This window comes from Channa argus, chromosome 17, assembly GCF_033026475.1.
Source record: "Channa argus isolate prfri chromosome 17, Channa argus male v1.0, whole genome shotgun sequence".
Classification (NCBI taxonomy): domain Eukaryota; kingdom Metazoa; phylum Chordata; class Actinopteri; order Anabantiformes; family Channidae; genus Channa; species Channa argus.
Window position 1 is genome coordinate 14,963,936 of NC_090213.1, and position 22,498 is coordinate 14,986,433.

A 22,498-nucleotide genomic window follows, 5' to 3' on the forward strand; every position below is an offset into this window, starting at 1 on the left:
CCATGGCCTTATATCCTTCTCCCCTGGCTGCCCTGACACTTGATTGACACAAGGCTTCCACTGCTTGGCACACCCCCCCAGCTACTAACTCTGCGTGTGTGTGTGTGCGTGTGTGCGCGTGCACATACCCAGGTGGGCATGGATAAAGTGATTTCCAGTCTAGCAAACCTCCATTCCTGTCCTCACCATACAGCTCATAGGATTAGAGTACAGTAAAAGTTTAACATTGTGCGTGTGTGTGTGTGTAGAAATTTATTTTTGTTTGTGCAGGTGCATGCAGAGTAGTTAGAGGTTGGCATGGCTGTCATGCTGAAATAAGTACTACCTCTGCCCTTTGGCTCGTGTGCTCATCATTTATTCACAGAGCTTGTACCCTTGTTGTCAGACTGCTCATCTCAGCTGAGCATTAGTATTGCTTAAAGCTCTGGCTCTCATCTCTATTTTCTCCCCTCCCCCCAAAGGCCTCCGGCGCACGTGCTAATCCAAAAGTAAAGGCTGAAATCATACCCTTACAGACAGCATTTCCATGTTTTAAACATTGTGCTTCTGACACTTCCTCATTCTAACAGTTATAGTGTGTGTGTGTGTGTGTGTGTGTGTGTGCTAGGTGGTGGGAGGGGTGCACTAGATCTACCTCCAAGCAAAACTTCTTAATTTTTTATGCTGCATTTCTTGTTTTGATGATTCATGTATGTGTACAGTATATTGTGGTGGTGTTTGATGCAAGATTACACATTTATTCATGTGCATTTATTAGCTCTAGCAGGGGCATAGCTGTAGCTATTATTAATGGTAGTCTCATTTTGCACCTTGCAGACCCCTGTGGAGCTGAGGAGATAATTTACACACACACACACACACACACACACACACACACACACACACACACACAACAGTGTCTATCTGTGTGCGTATGCACAGTGTGTGTTGGCATGCATTTGATTATTCTTGTGCGTATTTGCACACGTTTCCACAGCCAAAGACCAATATTAGATGTCAGGGTTCTTGTAACTTAGAAACAGAATGAATTGTTTAGGAAATGTTACACATGCAAGTAGTAATTGGGCATTGAGTCAGAACCATAAGAATCTGTCAATATCATTGACAAAATAAACTACAACAATAAGATTTGCCTGGAGTGACTTAAGAACAGATTTGGTATAGTAGGATTCTATTAAACCATTGCAGTAATGTTTATATACTGTACTTAACACAAGGTCAGGATCATGGCAGACATGTCATACTGTACATGACCAACTTAGACAGATGATGAAATTGATTCCAAAGACATGACAAGTATGACAAGCAGTTGAAACCTGAACATGTGCCTAGTATGCTCAGTGCAAAAAGTAAAAATGCTAAAAGAGAAATCGACTTTTACTCCTGTGAATGTTTTAATTGAAAGCTAATTAATGTCTTAATCTTGATGCCAGGGCTAAAAAAATCAAGAAATGAACATCACCATCAGTAAGCTAGAAAAGAAAAAAGTAACATGAAAGGATTTAATCATTGAATGATGATTCTTGAGACGCAATATATTCTTAGTTATACACCAAAAGAGAAATTCGCATTCACAGATAAATGAATTTGAAGGATCACATTAACATGATATGCACACAAAAAAGTGTATGTGTCTTTAATATCCCCTCTCTTTTTCAACTATCAAGTCTCCAGAAACACGATCAAAATCTACCTTAGTATTATTTTGACACCCAAACTCCACTTGTTCCTTCAGTCTTGCCTTCCTTCAACAGATGCAGCCAAGCAATGACTACCTATTTTCTAAAAATAAAATAGAAATATAAATACACTAAAGAGTAGTTAGAAGGACATGCATCCTGTATAAATTAGATAATATTATGCAATGAAGATTTACTTTACATTACGAGGTGCCTTTTATGCTTAAGCATGCTTTCTCCTTCTCTTTACCTCTTTATGATTTTTAACATTTTCCAAATTGATGCCTTCTTCTTTTCCTTTCGGCTATTCCCATTCAGGGGTCGCCACAGCGAATCATGTGCCTCCATCTAACTCTATCCTCTGCATCCTCTTCTCTCACACCCACTAACATCATGTCCTCTCTCACTAGATCCCCAAATTGATGCTTTAACTTCTTGTATTTCATCTGTGGGTAACATGTACTGTATGTGGAGGTGGGGTGATATTTTAAATAGCTGAACATCTCTGCTGTGACACCGATTATACTGTAGCTGCATTGAAAATATCTTAACCTGGAATTTGGAATTGGAAAAATAAATAAGGCAATAAAATTCAGCTGATTTTTCAAGTTACATTATCTGATTTGCTGACTTCTCTATTGTAATTAATCCATAAAACTCATTAAAGACACAAAATCTTTGTTTCCACATGTCACAATGTGGCTTATAGACAGACAAATTAATTGACTGCATATAAAAATAACAACATATGACAATGGGCCTGACAGGGTGATAGCTGTAGAGCACTACTGAAAATGTCAGTGGGTTAGTGGTAGCAAAGGACAGACACCACACACCGCCCACCAGGGCAGGTAACAGAGCAGGAAACTTGATCACTGGTTCTCCTGATGGGTAGCTGATTTGGAAGCAGAGGGCCAGACTTGCAGCCACTTACTGTATTATGGCGGGGGGGCAAGGAGAGATTGGAACCACAACAAACAGCAAGACTGCAGTGCTGCAAGAGCCGGAGAAGCTGAAGCAGGAGGTGGGAACAGCGAAGACTGAGGAGGCGATGGTGATTCATAAACAGTTACAGGTGGAGTGTTTGCCTGTTTTTTTATTTCTAGCCAGCTAAGACTGCATGCTGGGATGCTGGCTATGCAGATTTGTCTGGGCAACAGGTCTCAGTGCTCACTGCCAGCAGGTTGCAGCACTCAAAGAGAAATATTAGACAAACCAAGTGGTGCAGGTAAGATATTATCTGGTCCGTTTAGCATTTTTACTGTCAGTTTATGATTTATAGAGATCCGGTGTTTTAAAGGGTCACATATTGGGCTCCGTTTAAAGTCAATTTATGATGCATTTCTAACTCTACTCAACTGTCATTTTATAAATTATAGGTCTACAGAGAGCAGGTTGTTTTCTCATGTTTCTTGTAAGAAGGCAGGTTTACGCTGCATGGCAGAGAGCTATTTTTGTAGCTTTGCTGCATTTGCTGTACAGTAAGTACACATATGGAAACAGAGCTTGGAGAGATAGTGTTTCTGATTTCACACGGTCATGGAGTCCTTCCTTTAGGGGCAGAAATGCAAACCTGTGTTTAATTGTAAAGGAAAACTGGCTATTATGGTTCTGACATGTGCATGCAGAGAGTTGCTAATTTGAGGAGGCATTTTATTGCTATGTGTATTAATGACACTGGATGAGCTCCAAGGCTGTGAACTTCCCAGACTCCGAAGTACTTGTGGATGTATCCACTCATTACAAACCTAAAAGCATGTGAAATTGTTGTTGTTGTTGTTTTGATGAAAGCTTTTTAAGAATATCAAATAATGATAACCTCCTCTGACACTATAAACATAAACGCATATACAGTGACTGGTGTATTCATTGAACTTCTTAATAGACAAAAGAAAAAAGTTGCACTCTATGATCGATAAGAGTTTAATTTCAAGTTTAATTTGAATTTGACTATATTACATTCAGTATTACATTGATCTTAGATTAAATTGGTCAAAGCAGAAATAGACTTGAAGGGAAATAACTGCTGATTGATGCATGTCTGTGCTGGCATGTGACACACACACAGACAGAAACAGATAGAGCATCTGTCTTTCTTGGCACTGAGCTGAAGTAGATGGCATTGATTTAGACCTCTCATTCCTTCCTCCTCCTCTGCTTTCTCACTTTGGCTCTTTTCTCTCTCGGCTGCCATTCACAGTCACACTCTGCAAATCACCTTACACAGAGGCTTTAGAGCCATAGTCAGCGGGAATTTGGCTAACATGTGCCATACTTTGCCAGGGCAGCTCAAAATGTCTAGGATAACGACCACCTTTCAGGGTCTGAGTGTGGGTTTTTTTGGAAGTACATTGGATCTTTGAATTTAAAATAGAAAACGATTGTTGAATATAAAATGTGTGAGATGAAAAATGTAATATACTTTAAAAGCTTGTAATGGATTTCAAGTCCTTACCAATAACTTGATGAGTAAACTGTAGGGTGACTTAGTGATCCTAATCATGTTTAACACAAATTGGTGTAAATGGGCTGTTACATTTTGTTACTCCAATGTGGAGCATTGCGGCCCTCTGAGTTGGCCCATAACAGTATTAATACTGATAACAAGCTAAATATAAGAAGAAAAAAACACAGGATACTGTATACAGCAGTGTTTGCATTCTCTTTGTCTGAAGTAAGTTAATGGCTGGACTCATAGTATCCTCGTGTGGCCAGACAGATAAATTACAACTCACAGCACAAATAATACTCTATTGCATTGAATGACTGTCACATTGTTTAGAATAATAAGTAAAAGCCACATTTGATCCATCTGTTGGTTTATAAACCCCATGTGGTTATTCAATCTGGATTACAGCTGTATCCAAGCAGAAAAAGAGTAACAAATATTTTTTAATATGCATAAATATTGAAGGCTAATTATTACAAATTACAGCATTGTACAGTGGTAAACGCAATAAACTCAAAATTTCTTTTAGTCTGTCTTGTGATATTTTTGATAATTGTAAATTTACCTAGAATAAAAGTGTGTGTGTGTGTTTGAAGGACAAAAGAGACATGGGTGAAATGAAAATCAGTTAACAAAAGACAACAGGAAAATAGCCTAATGAGTGGAAAATAGAGTAGAATGAGTGGTGAATGAGTATGGCATGTAAACGGTAACTGTTCTGAACCTTTTTTACCTATTATCATTCAAAATGCTTTACACTGCTTCTTATTCCCCATTTACACTCAAAATCATACACAAACTTACACACCCGTGGGGGAGCTGCTATGCAGCTGACCTACACTCACTGGGATCAACTAAGTTGGGGTTCAGGGTCTTGCTAAAGGACACTTCAAGCAGGGAGCAGGGGATTAAACCAACAACTGTGGGATTGGTGGACAACCTCTCTCTCTCTCCTGCTCCACAGTCACCCACAGTGCAGTGATATGTTTTAGGAGCTGATAAGTCTTAGATTAATGACTACTGGTGTGTAATTAATCTATAGTGGGCAGCTGTCTGTTATCTGTCTTCAATGTGACATGAAGATAACTGTAGGACATCTAATTGATTTCCTCCTCCTCTTCTTGCACTCATTCTTCTCTCCTCTGTCCAGCTTTAGATCAGAAAATTTCATTTGGCAAGTCCTTGGGAAGGAATGACCAAACCAAATAATGTACCGTTTTGCTCACATAATTGGTAACACTAGAAAATACACGGGAATGTAGTCTGTCGGTTGTATTTATTGTTTTATTTTATTTTTTATGAACTTCTACTTGCGGTTTCTGAATCCGCCCAAATCTGCCAGTGCTTAGAGGAATAGAGACATCTGTGCTGTAGTGCACTAATATGGTTGAGGTTGAGGGATTTGTTCTGACCTGATACAAGATTCAAACAATATTTTTGATCCCATAGGGAAATTGTGTTGCCATGTTACATCTGCTCTCCATGTGAAAAGCAGAAAAGACAGTAAAATACTTCCACCAAACCAAGACAATAAACAAGTACAAATACAAACTACGGATAAGTAAGAAAAAACCCAGCTAGAGGAGTAAATATAAATAAAATAAAAATAATAATTAAATAAAAACAATACTATTAGTCCATTTTAACTATTTAAACCGCCTCCTTTTTACAGAAGGGTGATGGGTTGAACAGTTAATGGCCACTGGGAGAAAGGATCTCCTGTGGCATTCTGTGGAGCACTTGACTGTGATCAGTTTCTGGCTGAAGTGCTCCCCTGTGCAGCCAGCACCCAGTGGAGAGGATGGGAGAGATTGTCCAGGATTGAGAGGAGTCTGGACAACATTCTCCTCTCAGCCACAACATGCAGAGGGTCCAGCTTTTCCCCCAGAACAGAACTACCCCTCCTGATTTGTTTGTCCAGTCTGTTACAGTCTAACACCTTAATATTGCTGCCCTAGCAAATCACAGCTTGAAGATGGAGCTGGCTACCACGGACTCATAAGACATCTGTAGAACCATGCTGCAGATGTTAAAGGACCTTAGTCTCCTTAGGAAATACAGCCCGCTCTGTGTTTTCCTGTATATTGATGCTTCATTAACTGACCAGTGCAGTTTATTGTCCAGGTATTTGTACTCCGAAACTCCTTCCACCCCCTCTCCCGTATGGAGAGAGAATTTACAGGAGTCCTGGTCTTCCTAAAGTCCACCAGAAGTTCCTTTGTTTTACTCATGTTTAGCTGCAGATGACTGTGCTCACACCGGTTAACAGAACTGTCCACCCCTGATTGATACTCTGTGATATCTCCACCCTGGATACATCGAACAGCAGCGGAGTTATCCAGAAACTTCTGAAGGTGGCGGGACTCTGAGTTGTACTTGAGGTCAAAAGTATAAAGGGTGAAGAGAAAGCTCTCCGTAACTCTCTAACTCTCCATTGGGAAGCACCTGTGCTGCAGGTCAGTGTCAGCCAAACAGTTCTGCAGACGGACATACTGGGGGTCTGTCATTGAGGTAGTCCTAAATCCCAGCAACCATGGGGTGTCTCCCCCAGCAAGACAGGGTGAATTGTGTTAAAAGCACTGAAGAAGTCAAAAAACATTAGCCTTACAGACCCCCATCACTTTCATGATGTGGGAGGTTACAGCCACCGGTCTGTAGTTTGCTGGGGACACTGTGGTGGGCCATTTTCTGTACTGGAACCCGGTTGGATGTTTTCTATCCCACAGGTACCATCTCCACCTGCAGGCTCAGGTTGAATATGTGCTGAAGGTTGCCACATTGCTGTGGTGCACAGGCTTTCAGTACCCTGGGGCTTACTCCATCAGGACCTGAAGCGTTTGTGGGGCAAAACCTGCATAGGTCTCTCCTCACCTCCTCGGCTGAGATGGTCATTGCAGTGGTGTAGTGGTGTTCAAGGTTCGAGCCATGGGGGTGAGAGGTGGGCACCTGTAGTGAAGCTCCCTTGAGGGTTGAAATGGGGCATGTCAAATCTATTGAAAAAGGTGTTAAAATCATTAGCTCTATCCACACTCCCCTCTGTCCCCTGGCTGCTGGTCTTATATCCAGTGATGCTTTTCATGCCATTCCTGACTTCTCTGGCATCCTTCTGTTGGAGCCTCTGTTCAAGCTTCTTCCTGTAAGCCTCCTTCCCCTCTTTGATCTTTAACGACAGTGTCTCTGAACCTCCCTCACTGCTTCCTTGTCACCTGACCTGAATGCTGCTTTCTTCTTAATCAGGATTATATTAATGTCTTTGGTGACCCATGGCTGGTTTTGGGAAGCAGCAGACAGTTTTTGTTGGTATACAGATGTCAACACAGAAGTTGATGTAATCTGTAATGCAGCCTGTCAGTCCATCAATGTCCTCATCAGTGTTTTCCAATCCGTGGCCTCAAGACATTCCTGCAGGGCATTTGCAACCCTCTCAGACTCTTTTCACCCCCTCTTTTCACTGTTTTGGTGGTGCGGGCTGCCTTTTAAACAGGGGCTTGTACACAACTAGGAGGTGGATCAGGTTGTGGTCAGACCTGCCCAGAAGAGCTGTAGGCCTCTGAAGATTTGAGTACATCAGTTCCAGTGTCTTCTCCTACCTGATGTGACAGTTGGGACCGAATAGTTGATCAACTATTGATCAACTATTCCGGACTGTAAATAAATGAGCCGCCTCCATACAGCTGTTGTGCACCGGTCAGCTTGGTATTTATAGCTTGAAGCAGAAAAAGTTCCATGATGATAAAAAACTAAGATAAAAACTCCTCCAACCGCATGATCAGAGAGGGTAAGCTTTACACAGCAAACTGGATACTTTACTATACTAAAATTCTACACAAAAATATGAGAAGGGTTGCAAAAATTAAAAGAAAGGAGAGCAACTGCAACTGGCACACTTGTATATTCAATTATGCCTTCACCACTAATCAATTTTGTTGAACATCATCCCTCAATCCATGAATTTCCATCCTGTGTGACTCATGGATCCTGGAGAAGTAGAGTAGCTGATGCTAAACCCAGCGGGATTGAAAGGAGACTAAGTTATACTGGTGTGGGCAGTCACCTGGGGAGCTGTGAGTGTGGGACAAAGCCAAAACACTAAGCAGAAAACATTGCTGACACACTCACCAACTTGTGTAAGGGGATTCACAGTCTTCCTACAGCTGCACTTTACACATAAACACACTTACAGTACACCGATTATCATTAACCAATTCTATATCAGCTGACACTGTAATGAGATTTGCCATTTCCATTCGTGGTTTTTTTTTTTTAAGTTTTTTGGTGCTCAGCCTCTGCTTAGCATGTGGAGATGATGGTTATTAGGTACAGTAACTAACAGGCAGCAGAATGGCCTGAGGAAACAGGTCAGCTCACAGCCTATTAATCATGGAAATGCGCCATAATCCGCTCCTTGAATAATCCTGTTCATGTTTGGTAAGACCTTGTCTTTAGCTCAACTAATAACATGTCAAGAACTTGAAACAGTGAACTTCTCTGCTAAATAATACAGGTGGTTCAACCTGTCAGCCTACGTACTAATCTGAAGTCATATTCAACTGGGCTTTAAGGTCAGGATTAGTCTTTCTAATTAATATTGGAGATGGGAGATGTTTGCCTCGGGGAATCCAAATACCTAAAAGCTCACTGTACTTTGTCCCTTAATTTGACATGCTAAGACAGAGCAGCTAAGCAGAGTGCTGCATAGAGAACACTGCTTCCATGGAAAAAGTGGCTTGATACATTTGCCTTATCACGCTGGTCTTTTTTTTTCAAACACCAAAATGTAGTTATGCATGGCCAGTTTGAGTTTAAGAACATTTTTAGGATTTAAACCCAAATCTTGTTTTGATTTGTAACATTGTATTATACAGATCCCGTACAGTTGTTTTGTTTTTTTTTTCAGTAAAGGTTTTACGTTGAATGTAGTTTTATTTATATATATATATATATATATATATATATATATATATATATATATATATATATATATATAAAAAAAAGTAAAATATTTAAACTGCATAATGAGTGGATGTCTCTGTTTCACTTACACATGATTAAAAGTGTTTCCAGGAAATAGCTGAGAAAGCTGTGGGGATTATGTGGCCCTTTTTAAATCTCTTTTCTCTTTTAAATAGAAATATATTATGAATTAAAAAATACTAATAACTTTGATTATATTATCCTAAATAATCTTATATGTTATCATATGTGCAACTGCAGCATTATACTATTTATTTTTATTTTTATTGTAGGCTGCCTTGAACAAAGCAAAAGAGCAGTTTAGATTTAACAGGTTGTTGTTTTTACCACTTTCATCCAGTAGAGGGAGCTGGAGGATAAGAACGCTCTAATCTTTGTACCTACCTGGGGGTTGAAGGAGTGGAGGAAAAGTGTACTGTGCTGATTTTAGGAACAAGAGAGATGTGCAGAGCTGTGGCAACTAAAAGAATAAAGCTGATGAACCAAACAATTAAGTTGTGGGAAAGTGTAGTGGAGGCAGAGGTGATCATTTGTGAGCAGCAATATGGTTTCATGCCTAGAAAGAGTCCAACAGATGAAATATTTGCTTTGAGGATGCTGATGGAGAAGTACAGAGAAGGTCATAAGAAGTTGTATTGTGTTTTTGTAGATTTAGAGAAAGCATATGACAGGGTGCAGAGAGAGGAGCTGTGGTATTGTATGAGGAAGTCTGGAGTGGCAGAGAAGTATGTTAGAGTGGTGCAGGACATGTATGAGAGCTGTTAGACTGTGGTGAGGTCTGCTGTAGGTGTGACATAGGAGTTCAAGGTGGAGGTGGGTCTGCATCAAGGATGGGCTCTGAGCCCCTTGTTGTTTGCTCTGGTGATGGACAGGCTGACAGATGAGGTTAGACAGGAATCTCCGTGGACTATGATGTTTGCAGATGACATTGTGATTTGTAGTGAGAGCAGGGAGAAGGTGGAGGAAATTTTAGAGAGGTGGACGTCTGCTCGGGTAATTAGACAAATGAAGGTTAGCCGCAGCACGACAGAATACATGAGTGTGCATGAGAGGGAGCCAGGTGGAATGGTGAGGTTACAGGGAGCAGAGGTGAAGAAGGTGCAGGACTTTAAGTACTTAGGGTCAACAGTTCAGAGCAACGGAGAGTGTGGAAAAGAGGTGAAGAGGTGAGTGCAAGCAGGTTGGAATGGGTGGAGAAAAGTGTCAGATGTGTTGTGTGATAAAAGACTATCAGCAAGAAAGAAAGGAAAGATGTTCAAGACGGTGGTGAGACCACCGATGATGTTCGGCTTAGAGACAGTGGCACTGAAGAATCGACAGGAGGCAGAGCTGGAGGTAACAGAGCTTAAGATGTTGAGGTTCTGTTTGGGAGTGACGAGGATGGACAGGATCAGGAATGAGGACATCAGACATGTTGTTTATGTTCTGTTGGGAATAAAATATGGTTTGATGAAATTTGCATTTTGTTTTTATTTTTACAACTGGAGTTGTATTTTAAATCAGTAATGATAATAATGAAAATATAATGGCAAAGTCCCAATAATGAAAGATGCTTCTTTCCTTCTTTTTTTTCAAATACTTTTCTGTACTCATTGTGCATGCATCAGCTGTAGGAGCTGATTTGATCATTAATCAGCACTGATGGTCATGTTGGGTCCTTATCAAGACACTCAAAGGAGAATTGTGAGTAGTCTCTTTGTCTGCTGTTTCAAGGGCTCTCTGATATTATCTTTCTCAGACGGCAATGAATAAGCTTCTGTTCACAAATTAGTCACTGATTCAGTGATACTGCACTTAGGAGCAGTGGCAGTAGTAGGCGTGTGTGTTTGTGTGTGTAAATTCTCTGCAGTGTGAGTCGTGACAGTGGTTCATAGACTACAGATGCTGACTAGGATTTGTTATGAAAAGGAGAGAACGAAGGAATTATTATCCGCTAAATGTGCATACGCAAATATATTTTTAAATTGGAATAATAAAGTTATCATTTGTACATGTTAAATAAGTGTGTGTGTGTGTGTGGGGGGGGGGGGGGGGGGGGCTTGAGATTATAGAAACCATAATAAAGTGCGTTTTCTATATAATTCTATAATTTGTCGTTAATTTAATTAAGTTTGTGTCATTGAACTGTGAAATATTGCTCTTTTACCACATTGCAAGGGTTTAAAAGTAACTGAACACCTGGCTGCTAAATGTTACATAGCCAGATGTGTGTTCTTTCTACATTTATTCATGCACAAAAGAGATTTGCCGTTTAGATTCAGGTGATGTCTGTGTATTAGATGTACTCAGGAAAACTAGAAAATAATAAGGAATCATATGAATAATCCAAAAGTATTTGAATTTACGATTAAACCACTTATGAATGCAGAACAAATCATGAACACCTACCAGAACATAGGTGTAGATGTTTCCTTGTCAATGACTGATAAAAGATTCCTGTTATGTCGCAAAAATAGAAAGGCCAGGCTGCAGTTTGCAAAACCACCAAAAGAAGCCCCAGATGTGGACTTCCCTCTTGTATTTTGTGTTTGTATACAATAACAAATAAAAGAGAAATGAGTTGCATTGAACATTACAAAACACCCAAACATATGGACATGAGACAAGACATTTATTATTTTGTGTCTTTGCCATTTCTGGCATGAAGGGGAAAAGCACATATAGGCACACAGCCAGTTACGTCATGCTAACATCCTGTTGATTTAACGTCCGACTAACCAAGTATGCCAAATTAGAGGAAGACCCAATATGGGGCATATTATTTTTTACTTTCCCATATAAATATGTATGTGGCCGCATCTACTTTTCCATTTTTTTGTTTGTTTGTTTGTTTGTTTAATTTTTTTTCAGATAAAAGTATTGTGATTAACAAATATCCATCCATCCATTATCTGCAACCACTTATCCTGTGTTGGGGTCACCTGGGGGGCTGGAGCCTAACCCAGCTGTCATAGGGCAAGAGGCAAGGTATACCTTGGACAGATCCCCCGACTATCTCAGGGCGCCAACACAGAACATACACAGACAGACAATTATTCACACTCAAATTCACACCTAAGGGCAGTTTATAGTCACCAAATAACCTCACATGCATGTTTTTGTACTGTGTGAGCAAACTGGAGTTTCTGGAGGAAACCCACATAAGCACAGGGAGAACATGTTGAATAGAGCTGTTAAGCAGCATTTAATTTAAAAGTTTTCTATATTTGAGTTTATTTGCAATGTTTTGAAGGTTTTTATGAGTCGCCAACATTCCCAAAAATATTGAGCTGAATTTTTTTTTTAAGTTATGTTAATGTACTCCGTTTGCAGAATGCTTCAAGCTTTACTTTTTTTTTTTTTTCCATCTGTAGATTTTTTTCAGAAGCTAGTACCAAAAGTGAAATTAAATGGTTTATGAAGGCACTAGCCAGGCAGCAGAGGAGCAGAGTCACTCTTCTTCCTCTTCCTCGGGACCCTGCTGGCCAGTGAAGCGCAGCCTCCAACCCAGGGTTCTAGCTAGAAGTCAAAGGAAGGGCAGGCTCATTAATTATCTCTCCCTCTCTTCCTCCCTCTAGCCTCCCATCACACCCTCCCTTCATTACCAGCAAAGTTAATCCTCACTTATCTCACAATGAGCCTCATTTTTTATAGCTCTCTTTTTACGACCCTCCCACTCTAACCACATGTCAATTTTTTTTCTTTGTTCCCTCTCTTCACAGCTGTTACTCAATTTCTTCAGTTTTGGGTAGTTGTTTACCATCCGATGTAGTTTGTACATGCTTTGTTCATCCTTTTTTTTTCTTCTCTCATCTTTCATTTTCCTCTTTCCTTTCCATTGCTTTGCTTCATTCTGCTTTGCTTTCCTTTCCTTTCCTTTTCATTCCTTTCTTTTAATTTCCTTTCCTATTCTGTTCTATTCTCTCCTTTCATCTCCTTTCATCACCTCTCTCCTGTGCTTACCTTGAACAGGCTATGGTGAGTGGAGAGAGTAGATCTATTACAGCTTATCACTAAAGGACAGGCCAACGCCGCACGCTGGTGAAATATGGCTGCTGTCAAAGCCACTGCTGAACACAACCCGTGGACAACGCTTGCATAGCTGTAAGGAAGGGGCGAAGTAGGGCGAGGAGAAGGGGCAGAGGAGGGTATCAGCTCACTAATTCAAATTAATGGAAAGATTTTCAGGCTTGATGCTGACTGCTTGACAGTTATTTGGCACACAATTAACCTTGTCTTCCTCTCTCCACTGCACCCTCATCACCTCCCCAGTTTCATTCAGCGCTTTGTTCTCTCAGGCCCTCTCTATGCCCTGTAACTATCACACTCCTTGACACAGTTGTATAGATTACGAAACAAATGGAAATTATGTTTTATTAGATAACTGACACTTCCTGCTGTTGTATGCCAATTTCATTAGCTCTGAATCACCAACATCCATGTAGAATAACATCATGTGACTCATTCAAGGATTCGCTAATGCACAACCTTCACAAATTCATGGGACTGTTTAGAGGAAGTGTAAGAATAATGTTCACGTCAATAACAGTAGTTTTTGTAGCAGTTTATTCGCATATGTTACCAATATTAATGCAATGTGAGCATTATTTGAAGGAAAATACTGCTCAATATGAAGAATAGAGCCATGCAACTTTTTTTTAAGTCCGCTTAAGCCTCCTATATGTACTGCTTGATAGATTTCCACTAGCTGAGCTGTTTAAAAGACCATCCATCCTGCACCCTCAGTCTCTGAGACTTTATTCATTGCTTTTATTGGACATTTCACCTTGGGTTCCAGTTCACAGCATCAAACAGAACAGTCTATAGGACACAAATAGAAGGAAGCAACTGGAGTGTTAAAGAGGAAGAAGGCAAGATGTGGCAAATAACAAAAAAGAAAGAGAGAGAAATAGTGTGTGAAAGAACTAGCTAGCCTAAGTAAAAACAGGAATCTGAGAACAAGAAACAGATTAAAATTTGTAGGTACAAATAAAATGTATGGGGACATTTTAATCAGAGAAGTACAACTAGATTCCACGCAGTGTATGACGTAGTTCAGTTTTTACATTTTTTTTCTGAGATTCCACAAACACAAGATCTAGCATCAGCCCCAGTTAACTATACTTTATTGTTAAATGGATCTATAGATACAAGTCAGACCTTTCTGTGGGAATGGAACTAGAGTACCATTAGGGGATCCATTAAGTATTAAGAATTGATAATACTGCTTTTATTAACTGTGTTGTCCTTTTTATACCACAATAACATACATGTAGATGAATGAGCTGACCACAGGTTAGTGTGTTTGCAGTGACAATGTGCAGGTACCGTAGCTAAATAGTGGAGTTTGGATCCTAGTGTCAGCACGTTTGCTTAGAGTTGATGATTATCCTACCTTTTCTAAGACTCTGTGTCAGCATATGTGACATGAACAATCTACAGTAGAGACAAGCATGAAAGAAATGTGACAGTGAACCATGAGTGCTGTCAAAGGACGTGACTGCTGATGTGGCATTGTCAGGGCAAAATTGAGGTTCAGCAAACACCTTCAGAGGTCGAAAATGCTAACAAGAGTACTGCAGTGTACAGGCAAACATTAAGGTAGGTTTGTTGTTATTAGCTTTCACAAAGAATTAGAAGAAAAATGAATCATAGAAAGTAGTATGAATTAGTATTAGTGTTACTAGGTAGACAGTGAGGAGAAACCTTAAATCATAAATCATCAAGGCACAAACACAATATACCTGTGAAATTTACTGAGGAGGTTAATCTAGGGAAATAGCAATGTACAAGCAGAGAAGGATTTGTAACAGAACTGAGATTATTTCTTTTAACGAATTAATAGACAATTTGATGTATTTGATATTTGAGTTATTTAAGAGGCTCTAATGTAAGGGAAACATCTCTGCAACACAGTCACAAATGAAATTTAGCACTTTTGTTTCATCATCACAAAAAGCTGTCGAATAGATTATGTAAGAGTTTAAAATTCAAATAAATCCCAGCAGTTTGCCTCCCTCTCAGAACTCAGCAGTCACGCACCATGTTTGTATCGTTCTAATGCAGTGGTTCAGAAAAGCAGAGTGTCTGGTTTTTGCTCTCACTTTCACTGTATGGAGGTGGTGAGCTCCACAGTCTCCCTCACAAAAACAGCCTACATGCACAGGCAACATGCACCCGCACAGTGTAGTTAAATGAGTACTACTATAGCACAAGTTCCCCATGACTCACGACTCAGCCGTGTAAGGGGCTTAACACAAGGTAGGAGGGGATAAGCAGTGCCCCTGACGTTTAAGCTGCCATTGCTTTGAAGCAGATGTGAACATGTGTGTGTTCAGTCTCTTTCTCCCCCTCACTCACTCTTCCTTTGTGTGTGCAAGCTCATGCTGGTGTGCTCACGCTCCTCACGAGCGCTAAACCGAATGTCACGACTATTAATGTATCTTGATCAGCCCACTGAAAATGAAGCTAATCTGTTACAAGAGAAATGAGGCAGGAATAAGCTTCTTGGTTTCCTTTTAGCATCTAAGGTATCCCACCATTTATCTTCATGCATTTTCTAGTTGCATCCCAACTCACAACTAGTGGTTGTCTAGAGAAATGCCTGCTGTTCTATTAGATGATACCGGTGTTCATTTAATGCAAGTAATGATGAATTTCATACTTGTCACAAAGCCCTGATACACATGAATTGAAATTCCAGCCTGAAAAATTGTGTTTTACCTTGACTAAATGTGATTAAAACGGAATTTCAATTCATCTTATTCAGTTTTCAGCAAGGAATGATTAAACTGAAATTGAATGTAGTGAAACCTGAAGTATCAGGGTAGTCACCATCAGAATGCATGGCAGCACACTCTCTAGTTTATTAATATTAAATTTCTTTGTTCTTCTTTTTAGACCATTGTCAGAGGAAACCGGCCACCCAAAGATGCGTCCATCAACGGACTGCTGGAGGAATTTGACAATATCTCAGTAACACGCTCCAACTCCCTCCGTAAAGAGAGCCCACCCGGTTCCCACCAGGCTGGAAGTAGCTCCAAACCATCCAGCAGTGGTCATCCCAATGCTCCAGAGGAGAATGGGTTCAATCATTACTATTCTCGCTACTCCTGTGATCTTGACACTTCCAGCAGGGACTTCTCTCAGGATCCTGCCAAGCCAGGCTTCTCCATAGATGGGGACTGGGCTCTTGGCAGGCATTATAGATTCACCAAACAGAATGGCCACTCGCACCCCATACGCAGCCCCTTCTACCCTGATGCTATGCCCCAAAAATCAGACTACAGCAAGCTGCCCCCAGACTACCACACGTACCTGGAGAGCAAAGGGCGCTCAGCCGATGAGGTAGCCTCCACAGTGGGGAGTGGGGTGGGCTCTAGTGGTTACTATAGAGCATCTGTGGGTGGCTCGTCCAGCCAGGACTACCGAGACACTTCAGTAGGCACGCCATCTCGTGCCTCGCTACACAGCGAGCAGATCAACTATCCAGACAGCGAGTGGAGCTATGGTGGCCTGCGGGACGAATATGAAAAGCGACCCAAGAGTTCCTATGTAACACAGACCAGCCCCACCCCAGCTATCAGGCAACGATCTCGGTCAGGCTCCGGGCTACAGGAACCAAATGTTCCCTATGCAGCCAGTGGGGCTTTCAAGAACCCCCCACAGGCCCATCCGTACAGTTCCTATACCTATCCTCGCCTCTCAGAGAGTTTGGCTAACTCACAGACTATAACTAAGGTAACTACAACAGAACACAAAAAACATTGATTCCAGTAAAATATTTCTCTACACATCTATAGAAATAATAGCAAAATGGACTTAAGCAATTTTTAAATTGCAATTTTTAAATTGCAAAGTGACATGTATAAGCTCCAGTTTACAGTACCTGTCCAGGACAGATGGTTCAACGCAGCACTCCACACACCCCAGACTAGCCTGTAGAAAAAGGTTTATAGAAAATCACATAGATGTCCCCACATTTAGTTCCAACTCTCATCCAGCTTTAGTCAACCTTAGATTTCATGTCCTTTACCTCTCTATGGTTTGTAGTTCTCTCAGATTCTCACTTTCCATTTTTATCCTTTTGCATTTTAGATGGTATCTACTGTTAATCTTCTCTTGGCTGCTATATACAGAAATACTCCTAGTCATTAGCCACTGTCATTGCATACAGATCAGTCTATTTTCATTTTAACCATTGACCAGAAAGCACTGACTTATAAAAAAAGTTGCTGAGTAGACAAAGAACAAAGGAATCTAGTGAAGGAAGAAAGAAGTGAGATGCATTGACATGGTAGGGAAAAAAGAAGAGAAAAATAAAACTGTAAAAACCAGAGCTGCACAAAATCAAAGTAGACATGACTAAAACTAACATGTTGGTGCTATGTTTTGTCTTATTTTACTATAATTAAATGCTAACCTTTAAAAAATATTAATACTAAGGAGGCATCATGGTGGTGGACTGGTTAGCACTACTGGTCCCCGTGTAAATGGTAAATGTTCTGCACTTATATAGCGCTTTTCTACCTATTGGCACTCAAAGCGCTTTACACTGCTTCTTATTCACCCATTCACACTCACAACCACACACACACTCACACACTGATGGGGGAGCTGCTATGCAGTTGGCCAACGCTCACAGGGAGCAACTTAGTTGGGGTTCAGTCCCTTGCTTAACGACACTTCGAAATGTGAGCAAGGAGCGATGGATCGAACCAACAACGGCAAGATTGGAGGACAACCGCTCTACCTTCCTGCGCCACAGTCGCCCCCACATGTTAAATCCCCGGCTGGCTGCAGCCTTTCTGTGTGGAGTTTGCATGTTCTCCCTGTGCTTGTGTTGGGGTTCTGTGTATGTTTCTCTGTGTTTGCCCTGAGATAGGCAGGATGCAACTTGTGATGTGCTTGTGATCAGCAGTGGGAAAGATTGGGACAGCCAAGAGATTTATCCACATAGAGACTCAAGCTTTAGTGGCTGTGTAATGTAACTCTTTGCTTTTGCGTTTATAACTTACCAGGGCAGATTTTTTTCATAGCAAAATTATAACACACAACTGGATTGAAACAATAGAAAATAATAAAATAGGTGAAGATGCTGCAAAAGATACTGCCAGGCAAAGCAACAGCAGAGGTTTGCCCTAGAAACCTTCTGTAAAGTGTTCTCTTTTCCTTATATCAATCTCCAAAGCATTCAGTGCCCCATTAGGTCCAAAAGAGTGGATACAACTATAACAGCCCCTTACAATCTCTCCTTCACACACACTGAGTCCAGTAGCTGAAAGAAAAACTGGGTTTGCTGATGTAGATCCCAGGGTGCCTTGATGAAAAAGCATTTAACCTGCATGCTTCAATAAATAGGCACTCAGAGAAAAAAACAGCCAAGAAGAATGCAAGAGTAGCAGGATTAAAAGTGATGCAGGAGAAGGTCATTTTTCCATATATTGTTTATTATTACAATTTTTCAAGTTATCATGCTTGAGGTGGGTCATAGTTTGTAAAAGCTAAAAATGTTAAAAGATATAAACTGTGGCTATATTTATAGGTCCTCTTTTTATGTTTGATTAGGGTATATCCTATGTTGTAAAGCAAAAAGGAGGCCATAGTAAAGTGATATATTTAGAATAATCATCAATGAACAATAATTTGCCTTGTGCTGTTTAGAGATTGTACAGCAGTGATTAATATAACCCAAGAAGTTGTCTGGCAGATTAAGAATCACCATTCTTCTTGTCTCTCGGACCTTGTAACATACCCACCCTTCTCCACACTCACGTATTCTCATTTTTTTCTTTTTCTTCATTCAGCTCGCTCACACCACTGGAGTAAATCCTTTTTTCCCTGCTGCTGTTGAGAGCCAGTGGGGATGTAACGGTCGACAGCACAAAGACTTGGCCACACACAGACACACAAAGATACTGACACACACACACTCTGTCTCTCCCTCTCTCTCTCTCTCTCTTCCTTCCTCTCCGTGTTGTGAGGCGAGTGTGAGCTCAGTGCTGCAGCTCTCAGTGACAAATTGATGTTGCGGCACTTTCCCTTTCTGCAGCCTTAGCATAAAACTGGCCGAACGATGTTCCACCGCGGAATTCAATTTCACAGTTGAGTTAGGTTGTTGATTACCCTGCCAAACTCAGATTAATGCGCGTTTAACCAACATGGATCAGGAGACCCTTGGCTGACAGCCAGCCAGCAGTGCTGGCCAATGATAGGGAGGTGCTTCCCAGCAGCAACCCCCTCCCCACACACCTGCCTGAAAGTGATTGATTAAAAGTGTTCAAACCATGTAATTATACACCATCCCAACACATCAGGGCTCCTCCTCCTGCCCTGCCTATGCACGTGTGTGTGTGTGTGTGTGTGTGTGTGTGTGTGTGTGTGTGTGTGTGTGTGTGTGTGTGCGTGTGAGAGAGATCGAGACAGACAAACAGATAAAAGGAAAACACAGAGGGTGTTTTTGAATTTATTATTAAAGAAAATGTACAGTAGAACAGTAAGGCAGAGATAATTTAATCTCTGCATTTTGTAGCCTGTTTGAACCACTGTACATTAGCCTCTGTAGAATCCACCCTGATATTAAACTATTGCACCATTTTGTACTTTTCTAAAACATTAAATACACCTATGAGGAATATTTTCCACCTGCTTATTTTTAATTAGCTGCAGTCAGTTTTACACAGTAGGACCGGATCCATAATTATAAACCAGCAAAATCCGAATATTATTAGCAATTTATAAAATTATCATGAAATAACTACTGGTGCATCATTTGTGGTTTGAGATTCTCTTTTTGTCTATTATTGTGTGGGTGTTCATGCATTTGTGTTTGTGTGCCATGCTAATAAACCTTTAACTAGTAATAGTGGTAACACTGCTACTAGTGTTCATGCACATGCTCTAACTTGTTTCTTGGACCTTTTGCAGTGTGTTAATGATAAAGAATGATCTCTGTCCTGTGGACTAAATGTACCACATTAGTTCTGTCCAAGGCAGCGGTGCTGGGCTTGAAAGTTTCTGAACCTTTTCAGAATTTTCTCTATTTCTGCATAAATGTGACCTCAGATGTCATCAGATTTTCAAATAAACTTAATTGAACAAATTACCCAGACCCCGATTCAAAAAATTTCTCTTCTTTAAATAAGGCAGCGCTTCCCAGAGTCACACCTGACTGTCATACCATTAAGTTAAACATTTGATTTTGATTCCCTTTTAAATGATTTAATAATCCTAGAGGTTTAAATATTTTGCTACGGACAAATAATGGGGTTTTCTTTAATTGGTTTGCCTTTTGTTTAGTTGTATTTATTTTTAGTTCAGTTTTACTTGATTGATATCTCTTTGAAGCACCACTGTATATCCAGACATACATAGAGTACATAGAGTGGGGTCTGAGCTCAAAGGATGTGCTGTATGTACTAGTACTAGTACACTAAGGCATCCAACACACTCAGTAACTTAACAACACAAGTCTTAGAGTCTGGATAATAGTTTTTCATTTTGTTTGTATTTTTGATCAAAGAACCTTGTCCTTTTGTTCACTCCTCCAGGGCGACTATGATCGTCCATCGCGTGATGGCAGTCCCCAGGTTATAAGTGGTGACACCTACCCCCGAGGGCCTCTTAAGCTACCTCAGAGCCACACCAAGCCGCCTGGCTACCCCCCAGTGCATCTTCCCTATCCCCCCGTCTTTCACCATTACAAGCCCTCACCCTACCATCATCCCCCCTCTCAGCCCAGCCCACCATACACCCCTCAGGTACAGATTGCTCATTGTTTTCACATAAAGTGATAACAAACACTATAGTGATGATTAGGTTTGGCCGAATAATCACTAATGTAATAACATTGGAATGGAATTATTTCAGAACTGTATTTTGTTTTTGTTTTTACCAACAGATATGACATTTCTGCTCTTTAGACGTAATAACGGAAATAAAGCACACTGAATTGTATTTAAAAAATTATAGATATGTTTTTCTTAGAACAGCTACAGCTATGCTAAATATGCATTTTTCGTACATTTTTAAAATGATGTTACTGTATTATTGTATGTATCTGACAAGCCATGCAAGATTAAGAACAGTCGACTGATTGCAGTCTTTGAGTTATAGTCAGGTTAATTGGAATATATATTTTTGTAATAAAAATGTAATAGAAAAATATTCTTACTATTTTATTTCTGTTTGTTTTTTTTCCGTTTCCAGGGGGCCTATTCACAGCCTTCATCACCCTATATCCCTCCTGGAGCCTACCCACCACCTTCCTGGGGATCTAGCTCTGACACTCAACCCTCCAGAGTCTCTCATGAACAATTTAGAGCTGCACTTCAATTGGTGGTCAATCCAGGTGGAATATGGACAAAAATTTAAATTACACTACAATACCTTACTTGTTGTTTTATGTTGCGATGACTTAACCTGACTGAAACTGTCTTTGTGTTTATCTACAGGAGACCCCCGAGAGTACCTGGACAGCTTTATCAAGATTGGCGAGGGCTCCACAGGTATCGTGTGCATTGCCAGTGAGAAACATAGTGGCAAGCAGGTGGCTGTGAAGAAGATGGACCTCAGGAAACAGCAGCGAAGAGAACTGCTCTTTAATGAGGTATGAAGAAAAACATTCTTTAGAAACTGAACAGTTATTGGAAGCACCCAAAACGGTACATTTTAAAACACGATAGAGGTGCTCTTTTACGTCATGTGTGATAGCAGAGTAGTTATTAATGTGGCGGTTGCTGTTCTAGGTCAGTTTGGCCCACCCAAATGACATGCAAGCAGGAGAGATGAACTGGATAATGTGGCTTATGGCAGCCATTTGCGGAAATTAAACCACAATTACATTTTCAAATGTGTAATTGCATTTATTTACTAAAAAAATCAGTAGAACCCTAGGCAAGAAATGTATTCATAGCTGTTTTATTAATAGTATGCTAACTATTTAAAATTGAGCCTCAAATTATTTGCTCTTTGCACTGAAATCAATCACATTTACAGACAAACTTCATAATTCCTTCAGTATGAGAAAAATGTAAATTGAATAATGGGCGAACATTGCATTCCCTATATGAAACAATATTGCACCAATTCTATTTTGGGCACTGTGTGTGTGTGAGGGCGAGTGAGAGTGAGAGATAGAGAGAGAGAGAGAGAGAGAGAGAGAGAGAGAGAGAGAGAGAGAGAGCAAGGCATGCATGTACAGTGAACACAGATGTAAAGCAGTGGGTGTTCAGTTGGGAGCTAATTAGCCTGTTGTAATCCTATTATTTTTTTAAATTTAATCCTTTTATAGTTAAGCCTGCAGAACATGTTCACATTAGACAAAGGAAAGTAAAATTAATAAATAATTCAAATTAAATAAATAAATTAATAAAATGGTGGTTTCTATGTAATGCATGGATACATTTGATTTTTTTAT

General features: G+C 40.3%; 1 protein-coding gene across 6 annotated transcripts in view; it reads left to right on the forward strand.

Annotated features, from left to right (window-relative positions):
- pak5 (p21 protein (Cdc42/Rac)-activated kinase 5) overlaps positions 1–22,498 on the forward strand; it is a 58,010-nt gene that overhangs the window by 29,984 nt on the left and 5,528 nt on the right. For 5 of the 6 annotated variants that reach the window (XR_010911240.1, XM_067482166.1, XM_067482167.1 and 2 more), the window contains 4 exons: positions 15,982–16,821; positions 20,631–20,840; positions 21,289–21,430; positions 21,534–21,688. Coding sequence is in view for 5 of the 6 variants with exons in the window: in XM_067482166.1 (XP_067338267.1) it covers positions 15,982–16,821; positions 20,631–20,840; positions 21,289–21,430; positions 21,534–21,688 (1,347 nt within the window). In the remaining variant the exon portion in view is untranslated. Of the gene's footprint in view, positions 1–21; positions 2,755–15,981; positions 16,822–20,630; positions 20,841–21,288; positions 21,431–21,533; positions 21,689–22,498 lie in introns of those variants that run through there. The other variant, XM_067482168.1, reaches the window with a different exon arrangement.